The sequence below is a fragment of the Temnothorax curvispinosus genome, unplaced genomic scaffold (genome assembly GCF_003070985.1).
Source record: "Temnothorax curvispinosus isolate PA1 unplaced genomic scaffold, ASM307098v1 QBEX01018194.1, whole genome shotgun sequence".
NCBI lineage: Eukaryota > Metazoa > Arthropoda > Insecta > Hymenoptera > Formicidae > Temnothorax > Temnothorax curvispinosus.
Window position 1 is genome coordinate 1,838 of NW_020227974.1, and position 14,378 is coordinate 16,215.

Sequence of the window (14,378 nt, forward strand, 5' to 3'; positions counted from 1 at the left end):
ACACAAACAACTCTCTTTCTCTTTTTCTACCTGCGTGTGGGTTAAGTATCAAAAAAGATATGACTTATCATGATATATTCCTGTTGCAAACTGCCATTAGCTGAAACCTAAAACTCTCATTTTTCTACTCTTTAATGCCTTATCTTTCGGAAACTGTCCATTTTTGGGCTTGGTGCCTATGGACATTTTTTATCGGCATGTTATGAACTACATTATCCTACATTATTGTTAAATTTGACTAGGAGCCAAAACCTTTATGGACCGTTGCAGGGTCCTTTAATAAGAAGGCAAAGCAAAATTTAGTAAAACATGTAGCATTATTTATATTAATATCGTGATGTTACCTCCACTAGTGAGAAGACCAGTACCGAAAAACGGATGTAAAATATCATAAAAAATACTCTTTTCGATATGTTTTGTGCTGCTTAATATTGTCTAAAATTACAGAAAACATTAAGTTAAATGTTATTTAATTCGGACGCCATTTAAATAATCAATTAATTAATTTCACAAGTATTTTAAATATTTAATTATCTCTGAGAGATGAATGAATAAGAGATAATCATCTTTAATTTTAAATATACAATTATTTCAGACTTTTGACGAACAAATATATTTTTTCAAAATAAAAAAAAAAAAACAAAAAAATAAACACCTTATCGTCAATATATCAATACTAAAAAAAGCAGAATAATATTTCTTTCATATTTCACCTCTAAATCATTCGGATGACGGATGGATATTACGGGAAAAAAGAATCCCCAAACTTTTCCAATGGGATAAAACTCGTCAGTTAAGGTAATCAGAAACTTCCATAGTTCTTCTAAAAAATGTATGTATAATGTTTGTTATGTAAGTTTACGGAAATATTATAAATATTGATCGAAATATGTATGATTGATTTTATCGTTATATTGATATAATGTACCTAGATATTTTATTCCTCAAATAACTTCAGTAATAAAAAAATGAATGATATTATTGTTTAAAAATATTTACCTATAAGCTTAAATAATTCTCAAAAGTAGTTAACGTGCAATAATATCGATAATTATATATCTCAGAGAAAAATGTTTGCAAATTTTATATTTAAAAATTTGTGTGTTTAGGTGAATATTTATTTACGGGATTACTGTGTGTGAAATTATAACTTACCTCGTGAAGCAAGATATTGAAATGCATTTCCAACAATCGGATAACCTGATGGTCCTGGTATAAGATTGATAAGTCGCCCCTTTCTTCGATGATAATGCACATAGTAATTAGATATCAGTAGAATAAGGGTAAGTAATAGCAGTATAATAGTGATCATTATTGACTGACGAAATAATTAGTTAGTTTTAGCAAGTTTTGTTTCCTTTTTCTGCTGTCTTCTTTTAATATCTAAAAACTCAAATGATTAGAAATCACCACATAAAAAGGAAAGCATGGAGCCACAACAGGGTGTTCGTAACCTTAATTTCAAATAATACTTTAACAAACGTTTCGGTCTGTTATCAGATCATCTTTAGTGTAATTAGTCAAGATAATATATAAAGACTAGTAAACAAGGGGATGTAAATAAAAACCGCAAAACATTGCATTAATCGCATTGGTTCTTATTTTAACTAAAATAATATTTTAACAAATGTTTTGGTCTGTTATCAGACCATCTTTAATGTGATAAGTTAAGGTAACACAAAGACCGGTAAACAAAAAGATAAAAATATAAATCACAATAAATGCATTAATTGCATTAGTTTTTATCGCATATAAAATTTGAATCAAACGCACATGCTATTTTTTTTATATAAAAGTCGAGGAGTAAACTGAAATGAATTACGGATTCACAAATAATAACATGTCATCGAAATAAACGTGTAAGAAAAATGTTTTCTGAATACGTACATACATAAATATTGTGATAAGATGATCATGGTGTTCTATGTAGAGAGTCATGTTGTAAAATTTTCACTAATGTTATTAGTTCATTGACATGTAACATGTTATATGACATGTTGTTATTTGTGAATCGTTATTTATTTCAGTTTATTTTTCGACTTTTATTCTTTAAAGAAATAGTATGTGCGTTCGATTTGAATTTTATATTACGATAGGAACTAATGCGATTGATGCAATGTATTGCGGTTTTTATTTTTATCTTTTTGTTTATTAATCTTTATGTATTATCTTAACTGATTACACTAAAGATGATCTGATAACAGAGCAAAACGTTTGTTAAAGTATTATTTTACATAAAAGTTACGAATACTCCTGTTGGGCACTACGCCCTCTTTTTTATGTGTTGATAACTTCTTTTAATTCTTAAATTACACAAATCACAAAATATGTATTATTTACAGTCTTTATATTTTAAATATGTTTGGTAAAAAGTACGCTACTCTATTAATTAATACTTTATTGACACTAACAATTTTAAAGAGTTAATGTATTATTTATTTTATTAAAAAATGTGCATGTGCATAACAAACATATAAATATAGTAAAAATTTATTTAATTTCTAAATATTTTAGAGATATTACATTATTACAAATGCTTTCGTTACTATAATGTGTCACGATAAACCGAAGTTCTTATAATAAACGCTTACGAGTAACTGATCAGTTATGGTACTGATCTATTGACTATTCGTTCGCTTTTATGATGTTCTGTTTGATCATTTAAGTGACTTGAACAGTCCTAGATATAATAACATCTAAAATTCATTATTAATAAGCTTTTTATAAGAATAGACAACACAGACGCGCGATTTGCACGCGCTATTTAGCTTTAACATTATACTATTACTATATATTAACTTCTTGATACACACAACTGTTAAAATACGATAACAATTGCTCAAAAGCGTCCACAATAAACTTTGATAGATTCGAGTATCGACTTTACATGCCTTCTTTAGATATAACTAGATTATAGCGCACGCTTCACGCGCGCGCGCGCCTTGTAATGTTTTTTTATTTTTTATTATTTATGTAAAAAACATTTGTACACTCGATCAATCGACTGAATCGAGACAATCAATCACGTTTGCAATAACGCGGCAACAATTGCAAACCCGATTCAGCCAACTTCAGGGTTTCATACCGCTTTTATAATGCCCGTTCTAGACTGGAGGATGAGCCGACTCTCGGCTCATCCGCCTTCTATAGTGTACGTGACATAAACTATACATAAACTATAGATTTTTACCCGTCTACACCACTCACTCGGATGAGCCGAGAGTCGGTTCATCCTCCAGTCTAGAACGGGCATAAGAGGATGATAATGATGATTCTTTAAAAAATTGCTTATACAAGCAATATAAATAATATCACCAATACAAAGATTATGGAAATGGTTAGAACATTACAAGTGTCGCATATGATTTGCATCATTGATATTAAAATAAATAAACAGATTAATATAGAATAATAAATGTGCCGTATCTATTATACATTTGACGGCGATCTGAAAACTTTTTCAACTTTTTTTGATTTCTTCTCTTATTGTTAGTGCAATGTCAGCACAAACAGTAATATAATACACTTTATAATAAAAAAAAAAAATGTTTTAATATTGTATAAATTGTAGTGATTGCATTGTCACCTTTCCAACCGCCGAGAATGCTCTTGAGTCTATATATAGAGTCTAGAGTCTAAACGCTCATACATAGAATATCAAGAGGCACGGTAGATTCTCGCGTCAAGTAGGTACACGCGCAGCGCGAGGCACTACCGTGTATATTTATGCGAGCAGGAGAATTTTTAGTATGTTCAGATTTTTAATATGTTTCGATTTTCTTGTACGGTTGCAATTTCCGAAAGAGTGCGCTAACGATCAAGCCTCGCAGATACATTTTGAGAGAGGGATAACACGTGGCTCCGCGGTGGTTGCGCGAGTGATTTTATTAACTCAAAGGTCCGTGATTCGATTCCGGCCCGACTTTCATTTCGCGTATACCTCGTTTAATGGATTTTCTTTAATGGGAAGTTAAAGATTTAAAATGCATTTGGATTAATAATACGTTTAAAGTTAAATATACACTTAGAGAACGAACAGCAAACGTGGATAATGGCATTTGTGTTCTTTGATTGCTTGTTCTTTTTTTCTTTTGCACCAAATACTAGAATTCGATTAGATTCGGTGTTTGCTGCATGTAGCAATTTTAGATTTTTCATTATATCTGTTGAATAATTGACAACGAACGTTTGCGTTCACTGTTTGTTCGGTGTTTGTTCGCTAAGTGTATATCCAGCTTAAGAGTTTGAAAAGTTATTGTTGGCATATTGCAAGTGATAGACGGTAAGAGCTTAGTAAGACCAGACTCAGCGTCAGTTCTTATACTTTAAATTAAAAAAAAAGATGCATTGAGAGAGTGAGAGAGTTTTCGAGCCAAAAGATTAGCTCTACGAAAAAAATAAAAGAGACCTATTTGTGTAGATCGAATTCCAAGATAAACAACTTCCATTTGAATTTTTTCGCAACTGTATCCGTTTTCAAAAAATTCAGCAAAAACGTTTTTGAGGGACAGTTTTTTTGAAAGTCTCTTTAAAAAATTAAGCAACAGTAGTGGAAGGGTCGAATTTTTAGTAGGGTGCGGTCACCACAAAGAACTATTCTGACTAATTCTAATCAAATTATCACTATTATTAAAAGAATTTTAACTTTTTTTTGTGTCCTTTGTGCTTGTATTGTGGAATATTGGGAATTTGGCCACTTTGACTCCCTGTATCTCCAAAATTATCCTCAACTTAAAATTTGCTTAAATTAATGTCCCATCATGTAGTACTGTCTGGCATACAATTCGATTCGAATTTAGAAGGCCAGAAAATTGGTTAAAGGTCATTCTCTATTTCTTCCATATTTGTTTCATAAACTGTTCAACACTTTTTAAGAGTTTTCTCTTTATAATAAATAAATTATTGCAGTTACTAATGACTTATCCTCAAAGAAGAACTGTTTATTTATTATTTACTGCAATATCTTTTAGGTGGTACACGTTCGACGCTCATGTACTGATACTTCATTTCATTGAACTTTTATTTGTGAAACATCGCAGAAGTCAGGCTTCTATCGCTCTGTTGTTGCGACATTATTAAATACGCATTGTATTTAATATCGTATAAAGTATGACAAAGCCACGTAATCTGTGTATCTTAGTAATTATTTTACCGAACAAATCTAAGTGCTATAATAGAATAGCAATGAGAAAAGAAGAAAAAAAAAGGAGGCTAGTAAAATGACAAGATGTGACGGGGAATGCAAGGAGAGCATTTCATAACTTATTATTTATTATTTATAAAAATAATTGTTCGTTTTCGCTGCAATGCAGTTTTATATATTGTGTAATGAAATATCATGTACAATAAAATATTGTAATACTTTATTGACTATAGGGTAACTTGGGGGAATATGCCAGTGTGGAGAATATGTCACTCGTTATGTTTAACAAAGCTACGGCTAGGAGCGTTGTTGTAAATACTGTGAAATTGTTAAAAATATTATATCTGATGTTTTGCTCAAGTTTTACTTACTTCTTGTCAATATTATAGTTTTTATGGGGTAAGTACAGTATGACAAGTATGACAACGTGCTTTTTAAAATTTTCTTAGTGTTTTATATAAGATATATTCTTCCAGCATTACACTATTTTTAACTCAATCAGCTTGTTGTTCTATTAATATTGATTAGGATGAAAGTATTCAGTACGTCGCCGATTCGTTTTACTGGCAATCGTATGATACAGGCTCATTTTAATATAAAACTGCATCTTGAGAGAATATGCCACTACTTAGATAGAGGTAAAATGTCAGTACTGTTTACAACAAACTTCACAGAAAGCTGTTTTACAAACTGTTTTGATTTAGTAATTGTGGCTAGAAAAAGTATCATAAAAGATATATATTTAGAAACGAATTCTTGAATAAAGACATACGGTTGCGGAAGTAAATATAAAAAATTTACTGACAATGTTACTAATGTAGTTTTTGCAGTATTTTTATTTCGCCAGTAGCAGAATACTGCTAATAGGTTAGGAAGCTGGGTAATTATGCAGTATAGGGGAAGCACCTCCGATGACCTTGACCTTGACATATGTTGTCAAGGTCACCTTCCTGAGTGACCTTCAGAAGGTTTTAGCCGTCGCTTGCTATTCGTTAAAAAGTTATTAACAAAAAAAGTTTGGAAAATATAGCAGCTATTTTGAGTATTAGAAGGCATAAATAACTAATATATACGTGTGTGTGCCCTGCTTTAAAGAAAATCACAACTTCTATAAAGCAGGACATACACACATGTGTGTGTGCCCTGCTTTAAAGAAAATCACAACTTCTATAACTTTATATGCTTTACCAAACATAACATTTAAACCAGTAAGTTGTTGATAAATTGAAGTCTTTTTGTTAAAGCAGAGAATACTTTATTTTGCGAAAAAGTCGCTGCTTTACCAAAACACCATTTAAAGCAGTAAATTGTTGATAAATTGAAGTCTTTTTGTTGACGCAATAAACTCACATATACAGACGGAAGATTAATAAATAACTTTTGGAATCAATTAATTAATTTCTTTGTCTTGGAATAGCAATTTACATTTGAAGATACCTGAATGTCCTTATGCTCAGCTAATAGTGCCGAAATGAAGCACAGACCCATCGCTGTGGTATCATGACCCTATAATCGTACACATCAATTATATATATATATATATATATATATATATATATATATATATATATATAAACCATATATAAATAACAGATAAAAGAAGAAAAAAGAAGACCAGTATGTAAAGATACCTCAAAAAGAAAGAGAAATAGGAAAAAAATTATATTTTTCTTAAGTGTGGCATATTTTCCCGAGTTACCCTATAGTAAAATAATTATTTATTTAATATATTTTATACATTTATTACATTTTATTTACATTTTTATTTTGTGACCGATTATGACACGTGTGCAAAGTGTTACTATTACGGAGCTATTAACAATTATTGTGTAAGCAAATAAAACCTTTTCTTAGCCTTTTATAATCTTTATTAAGTCGATATTTGTTTCAAGGGCTTGCTTTTGTTTTACAGACAGGGATAAATTTTACACGAAGTGGCTGAGCAGGGCGAAGTACCAAATCAAGCTGCATCCGAAGATTCTTTAAATAATCAATAGGCTCCAAGTAGAAATTGTGTACCAGAGGAGCTATCATGGCCTTCATTTCCAGCATAGCAAATCGTTGACCTACAATTTGGTACATATCGTAATCTGTTAATATAACATGGTATTATACATATCAGAATATAAAAAATACAGTTTACCGATGCAGTTACGTGGACCAGCACTGAATGGTAAATACGAATAAGGATGACGATGTCGGATCTTCTCAGACAAGAATCTATCAGGATCAAATACTTCTGGATTTGACCAAAAATTAGGATCTCTGTGGACTCCATAAATGTTAAGAAGCAAGAATGTTCCAGCAGGTACCAAATATGACTCTAAAGAGCATATCGTACAATAATTAAGATTTAGAAATAATAATTTAAGCTGTATTCTCTCAAATTTTAAAACTGAATATATACACTGAAAAGATGTCTAATAATCCAGGCTTGGCTGATGTTACCAAGAACCTTCGTTATCACGAACTTACCAAGAATTTTTTTTTAGTATGAATTTAATGCAACATAGAAATAGTTGCCTATAGTTTGCAAGATAAAAAATATAATGTAATTATTATTTAAATTTTATTAAGCATTACTTGTTTAACATTATTTTCTCAAAATATTATACGTTGTATTAGATAGAGCTTTGTATATAAAATTTTGAAATATTATGGAAATAAATTTATCAATAGAGAAATATACAAATTTTTGAATCTTTGAAATATACGGGAATGTTGCCTTTTAATGATGTGTGGCGTAATTATTTAAAAATATATACAAAACAATTGGTTAGATGCGTACGTAATTTTACGTCTTCCCCAGGAAGACGTGATATGACATACACGCTGGGATATAAGCGCAATGCTTCCTTTATACATCTTTCCAAATATGGTAGATCTTGCAACAATTTTATAGTAAACTTTTGTCCATTCTCTTGCAAAGCAGAATCAATTTCGTTTCTGACACGATCCTGTTATCATCATTGTTAATTAAAAGGCTTCTCTTGTTATTGTGATGTTTATACGTGGAAACAAATATATCTAGGAAATATTTATTTTACAAATGTTTTGATTAATTTATTTGAAATATGTGTATATAATAAATTGCACTTAAGATATAACAAAATATTTGAAATATGTGCTTACGCTTAAGTCTGTGCGTGCGAATATTTTCTATACATCTATTAATTCAAAAAAGCAAATTGTGTACATATACACATATACAAACTTAAAAAATATTTAAAGAGTTAGATATTGATTCGTATTTAATCGTCTGTTTGTATACATTTTCTTTGCAGCCTCGGAGTGTATACGTGGGTCTATTACGATGGACGCTATTTTTCTCTAAAGTATTTTAAAAAGTCTGTTGAAAAAAATTTCAAGAAACCTCTGTCTACACTGTAGTTAAAGATTTTATAATCATTTTGATAAACATCGTTAATTTATTATTTTCTGGAAAGCTCGTAAGTTTTATAGTTATAAGCAAATATCATTTTGGCTCGGACGCCATAAACTCACATATACAGACGGAAGATTAATAAATAACTTTTGGAATCAATTAATTAATTTCTTTGTCTTGGAATAGCAATTTACATTTGAAGATACCTGAATGTCCTTATGCTCAGCTAATAGTGCCGAAATGAAGCACAGACCCATCGCTGTAGTATCATGACCCTATAATCGTATACATCAATGTATTATAATATATGTATCTATAAATAATGAATAAGAGAGGTTACAAAAGAAATTATGTACCTCAAACATAAAAGTGTCAACTTCCTCCCTAATATCTGAGTCAGTCATAAGGCCATCACGAGATGCCGCTATTAGAAGATCCAACATTGCAAGCCGTTTTCTTCGTATTAAATCGAAATATGTAAATACATTTATATCCAATTAACAGCTCAATTCTTCTGCGACGTTTTCATTATATAAACTTGACGTTATAAATTTAAACTATAAGTATAATATTTATAAGTTGTAAAATATAATATAATAAAATATAATATTAATAAAATTAAACACCAACCAGATTTAAAGAATAGCAATAACTGATTAAATTACGTACTTCTTACCGGTACTGCGTCATCTCTCTTTGCCGACGTGTCATTATCAAAATTTTTAAATATTTTTAAATATTGACCATTAGTGCGATCATGATAAACTTTTCTTTCAGCAATTATCTATGTATAAAATACATTAACATTATAATGGTTCTTCTATAAATACGTTAATAATGTGTTGTTAACATTTACAATTTATAATTTTTCTACACTATAATTACGTTGTAATTTTTTTGTATTGTAATAATTTTAAATAAATAATATTTAAATATTATATTAAGAAGCATTTTTGCATACTTGTTTAGTAAATCCATGTAATATCTTCAGCATCTTCTTTTGCTCTTTACCTTTTGACGTCAACGAGAATATCCAATCGCTGTACAGCCATTGCCTAAATAGTCTAAATAATTAATAAATGTTAGGCATGTTACTTTAAGAAGATAATAATGTAAATTTGGAAAACATATATTTCTTTAAGTTTTTTATATATTTTTACAATTAGTTTTATTTCATTAACTATGTAAAAAGAGAATACATTAAAACACTAATAAAATTATGCTAGATACATATGCAAAATCTTATACATATATAGCATAAATATTACACCTTCTTTTAACTATTTATTTTTAAATTTGTTTCTATTTTTTTTTAAATAGATAATTTAACATACACGTAATTTATACATTTCTAATTAATAAACGTGGTAATTTACCTTTACATTAAGTATTGTATTATTATACTTACCTGTTCATATAATTACACAATACGAATTCATATTTTAATTAAGATTGAATATGGATATACAGTTATTTATAACTAATAAAACATGAATTATTATACCTGTAAATAAAAAGTTCTCCCATCCGATGAACCGCTTCTCGATATTGCTGCTGGAAATCACCGAGGTCTCGTAAAGAAGTGCCCATGGCAGTTTCTGCAAACGCATTTGTAAAAATATCAAGATAATATTATCATATATTATTTCAAAAGTATGTGTGGCTGTCAAAATTACGAATGAGTATCTATGTTGTGACTTTGATACTTACAGTTTTAAAAATTTTATTTTATAGTCTAATTTTATTTATCAAAAGCAATAAAATTTACAGTTAAAATATTCAGTTATGAACACATCATACCACATATTGCATTCAGCGTATGTTCACTAAAAAATGGTATTAAATTTTTCACAACTGTGCTTTCTGCATTTTTCAAAGATTTGGACATGTTTTCACCTTCTTCGATCAAAATCTGAATAAACTGCTGTAATATATTAAAATGAAATGTGGGAGTTAATATCTTTCGTCGTGAATGCCACTTGGCGCCTGAAACATAAATAACATGTTACACAATTGTGGAATAACATTGTGAAACAAACATTGCAGTGAGATATGTATATTTTTTACTTAATTTGAAATTTTTTGATTTTTAATAATCATATTACAAATGTATTTTTTTTGTGATATGTGTTTAAACTTTTACGACGGCACATATTGTGTAATATAACGTATAAGAAAGAAATTTTTTTATACGCTTATTATCTTCTTTTATAATATTTATATTCAATGTAATTATATCAATTATTAATTTATTTTTATATTTAATAATACAATTATTTTTTTTCGTGATTGATATAATATGAGATGTTGTAAACATATATGTAAATCTAATTACTGTGTGATGTAATATATGCCATTCAAATTTAATTATACAGATTTATTCTATTATCAACAAAATTGAAACTTAAAACAAAGGACCCCGCAACGGTCTATAAAGGTTTTGGCTCTCAGTTAAAAACAATAACGTAGGATAATATAGTTCATAATATGCTGATAAAAAGTGTCCATAGGCACCAAGCCCAAAAATGGACAGTTTCCGAGATATAAGGCATTAAAGAGTGGAAAAATAAGAGTCTCAGGTTTCAGCTAATGGCAGTTTGCAACAGGAATATATCATGATAAGTCATATCTTTTTTTATACTAAACCACACGCAGGTATAGAAAAAGAGAAAGAGAGTTGTTTGTGTATGTGTGTGTGTGTTCCCAAGGCACAGAATATGGACCCCACGATTCGTCACTCCCGTAATCACACACACACACACACAAACACACACACACACACACACACACACACACACACGCACGCACGCACGCACGCACGCACGCACACGCACGCACGCACACGCACGCACGCACACGCACGCACGCACGCACACACGCACGCACACACGAACGCACACACGCACGCACGCACACACGCACTCATTCACGCACACACAAAAACAACTCTCTTTCTCTTTTTCTACCTGCGTGTGGGTTTAGTATCAAAATAGATATGACTTATCATGATATATTCCTGTTGCAAACTGCCATTAGCTGAAACCTAAAACTCTCATTTTTCCACTTTTTAATGCCTTATATCTCGGAAACTGTCCATTTTTGGGCTTGGTGCCTATGGACATTTTTTATCAGCATGTTATAAACTACATTATCTTACATTATTGTTAAATTTGACTAGGAGCCAAAACCCTTATGGACCGTTGCTGGGTCGTTTGATAAGAAGGCAAAGCAAAATTTAGTAAAACATGTACCATTATTTATATTAATATCGTGATATTACCTCCACTAGTGAGAAGACCAGTACCGAACCACGGATGTAAAACATCATAAAGAAGACTTTTTTCGATATGTTTTGTGCTGCTTAATATTGTCTAAAGTTACAGAAAATATTAAGTTAAATGTTATTAATTTGGACGCCATTTAAATAATCAATTAATTAATTTCACAAGTATTTTAAATATTCAATTATCTCTGAGAAATAAATGAAGAGATAATCATCTTAAATTTTAAATATTTAATTATTTCAGACTTTTGGCGAATAAACATATTTTTGCAAAATAAAAAACGGAGAAATAAACATTTTATCGGTAATATATCAATAATAAAAAAAAAACAGAATAAAATTTCATATTTCACCTCTAAATCATTCGGATGACGGATGGATATTACGGGAAGAAAGAATCCCCAAACTTTTCCAATGGGATAAAACTCGTCAGTTAAGGTAATCAGAAACTTCCATAGTTCTTCTAAAAAATGTATGTATAATATTTGTTATGTAAGTTTACGGAAATATTATAAATATTGATCAAAATATGTATGATTGACTTTATCGTTATATTGATATAATGTACCTAGATATTTTATTCCTCAAATAACTTCAGTAATAAAAAAATGAATGATATTGTTTAAAAATATTTACCTATAAACTTAAATAATTCTTAAAAGTAGTTAACGTGCAATAATATCGATAATTATATATCTCAGAGAAAAATGTTTGCAAATTTTATATTTAAAAATTTGTGTGCATAAGGTAGGCCGGAAACAAAAGTAACAGGGTACAGTTGTAACATCGTGAATATTTCTTAAACTATAAAAGGTACGTGTGTATGACCGCGAGGCGAGATCCGCTAGATAGAACGGCATTTGTTCCTTAGTTCATTGCCGCCCCTCGCGAAACGTGCACGTGTGCAGGAGAAGAAGTTACTTTTTTCCTTCCTGAAGTAAGTTTTCTTACGTGCATAAAATCTGAAATATTTTTCTTTCTTTATGCCGAAGGTATAAGGTTTTATTTTTATATGTTTTAGTGATTATTTATGTTGATGATTTGCATAATACGATTGACTTTCATCCAGATATTTATGTAAAAAATTTACTTCAAATCTTAAAATATCATTAGGGGACAATTGTAACATCAATGCCTAGGGACAGTTGTAGCGTTGCAATTGTCCCCGTTGCTCGGGGACAACTTCAACTCAACCTAACCCTTTAAATATATATGATTATAAATAATCTTTCAGTTGAGAAAACAGTATTATTTGTTTTTGTTTGCTGTAATGTAAAAATACTGATATTGTCATGTAACAAATTATTTTATCATTAAAGTTACATTTTTTATAGAAAATTCGTAAGATTGATTACATAAACCTACTAAATAACCATTATTTTGTTTATAGATGATGTGGTACAATTGTTCCCCTCTGCTGTTACAATTGTCCCGGGGGTTGGGACGGTTGTAACAGTATTCCTCATATTTTTTAAACAATAATAACTTTTTTTTTAGTTACATTACTGAATTCAGCACAAGAAAATTTTGTAGTCAAATAAATTCTACATCTAAAGGTACAGGTTTTTTTTACGTAGACATTATATTTTAACTGTTATAAAATCTTAAACTCAAAATGTTACTTTTGTCCCCGGTCTACCCTAAGTGAATATGCAGTTAATAAGGAAGCATCAGGGTGAGAAGATCGTCACTGTCCACTGGATCATCGAAGTCAAGCGACTCGGACGCGGTACTGTGCTAGGATGGGTGACCGCCTTGAGAGCGGCTATACGCACATGGCATGTAACGAAACAGTTAAAAAAGCTTTTTTTTTTTTAAATGAAGAAAAAGAACATTTTTTTGTAAACGTTTATCAAGTAGACATTTTAAAATTTTAATTTTATAAAAAACATTTCTAGAAACCGGTATGTCGTACATTAGACCTATTTTTGCCGTCAATAAAACGTCAGAAAATAACGTCGTTGGGATGTGACTTAGGACCGTGAAAAATACGTCATTTTTACGTTAAACTTTAGGAATAAATGACGTAACATACGTCATAATATGACGTTAGAATCACGTCATTATGACGACTGTCTGCTACCTGGGTATTTATTTACAGGATTATTGTATGTGAAATTATAACTTACCTCGTGAAGCAAGAAGATATTGAAATGCATTTCCAACAATCGGATAACCTGATGGTCCTGGTATAAGATTGATAAGTCGCCCCTTTCTTCCATGATAATGCACATAGTAATTAGATATCAGTAGAATAAGGGTAAATAATAGCAGTATAATAGTGATCATTATTGACTGACGAAATAATTAGCCAGTTTTAGCAAGTTTTGTTTCCTTTTTCTGCTGTCTTTTTTTAATATCTAAAAACTCAATTGATTAGAAATCACCACATAAAAAGGAAAGCATGGAGCCACAACAGAGTGTTCGTAACCTTTATTTCAAATAATACTTTAACAAACGTTTCGGTCTGTTATCAGATCATCCTTAGTGTAATTAGTCAAGATAATATATAAAGACTAGTGTTTGGCGCGCACCAAACTGTAGTTAGATGCATGTATTGTTTAGTC

The 14,378-nt window shown here is 30.2% G+C and overlaps 2 protein-coding genes across 5 annotated transcripts in view; both read right to left on the reverse strand.

The window, feature by feature from the left end:
* Positions 1-2,354, reverse strand: part of LOC112468158 (cytochrome P450 4C1-like) — a 3,828-nt gene extending 1,474 nt beyond the window's left edge. For both annotated transcript variants that reach the window (XR_003042359.1, XM_025037210.1), the window contains exons 1-3: positions 1,156-2,354; positions 714-823; positions 345-435 (exon numbers count right to left, since the gene is read on the reverse strand). Coding sequence is in view for 1 of the 2 variants with exons in the window: in XM_025037210.1 (XP_024892978.1) it covers positions 345-435; positions 714-823; positions 1,156-1,312 (358 nt within the window). In the remaining variant the exon portion in view is untranslated. The remainder of the gene's footprint in view (positions 1-344; positions 436-713; positions 824-1,155) is intronic.
* Positions 2,355-6,920: 4,566 nt separating this feature from the next.
* On the reverse strand, positions 6,921-14,335 carry LOC112468157 (cytochrome P450 4C1-like). Of its 3 annotated transcripts, XM_025037206.1 has the most exons (12): positions 13,941-14,335; positions 12,165-12,274; positions 11,809-11,899; positions 10,329-10,514; positions 10,033-10,126; positions 9,490-9,592; positions 9,198-9,312; positions 8,885-8,991; positions 8,735-8,803; positions 7,932-8,100; positions 7,287-7,466; positions 6,922-7,209 (listed from the first exon to the last, which is right to left on the reverse strand). In XM_025037206.1, exons 1-12 carry the CDS (start codon positions 14,098-14,100, stop codon positions 7,031-7,033), a joined length of 1,563 nt encoding a protein of 520 aa, XP_024892974.1. In that variant the 5' UTR covers positions 14,101-14,335; the 3' UTR covers positions 6,922-7,030. The 3 variants fall into 3 exon arrangements, with proteins under 3 accessions (XP_024892977.1, XP_024892974.1, XP_024892975.1); XM_025037209.1 differs by lacking the exon at positions 13,941-14,335 and having other exon boundaries at positions 6,921-7,209; positions 10,329-10,452; positions 12,165-12,257; XM_025037207.1 differs by lacking the exon at positions 7,932-8,100 and having other exon boundaries at positions 7,088-7,209; positions 13,941-14,333.
* Positions 14,336-14,378: the final 43 nt, after the last annotated feature.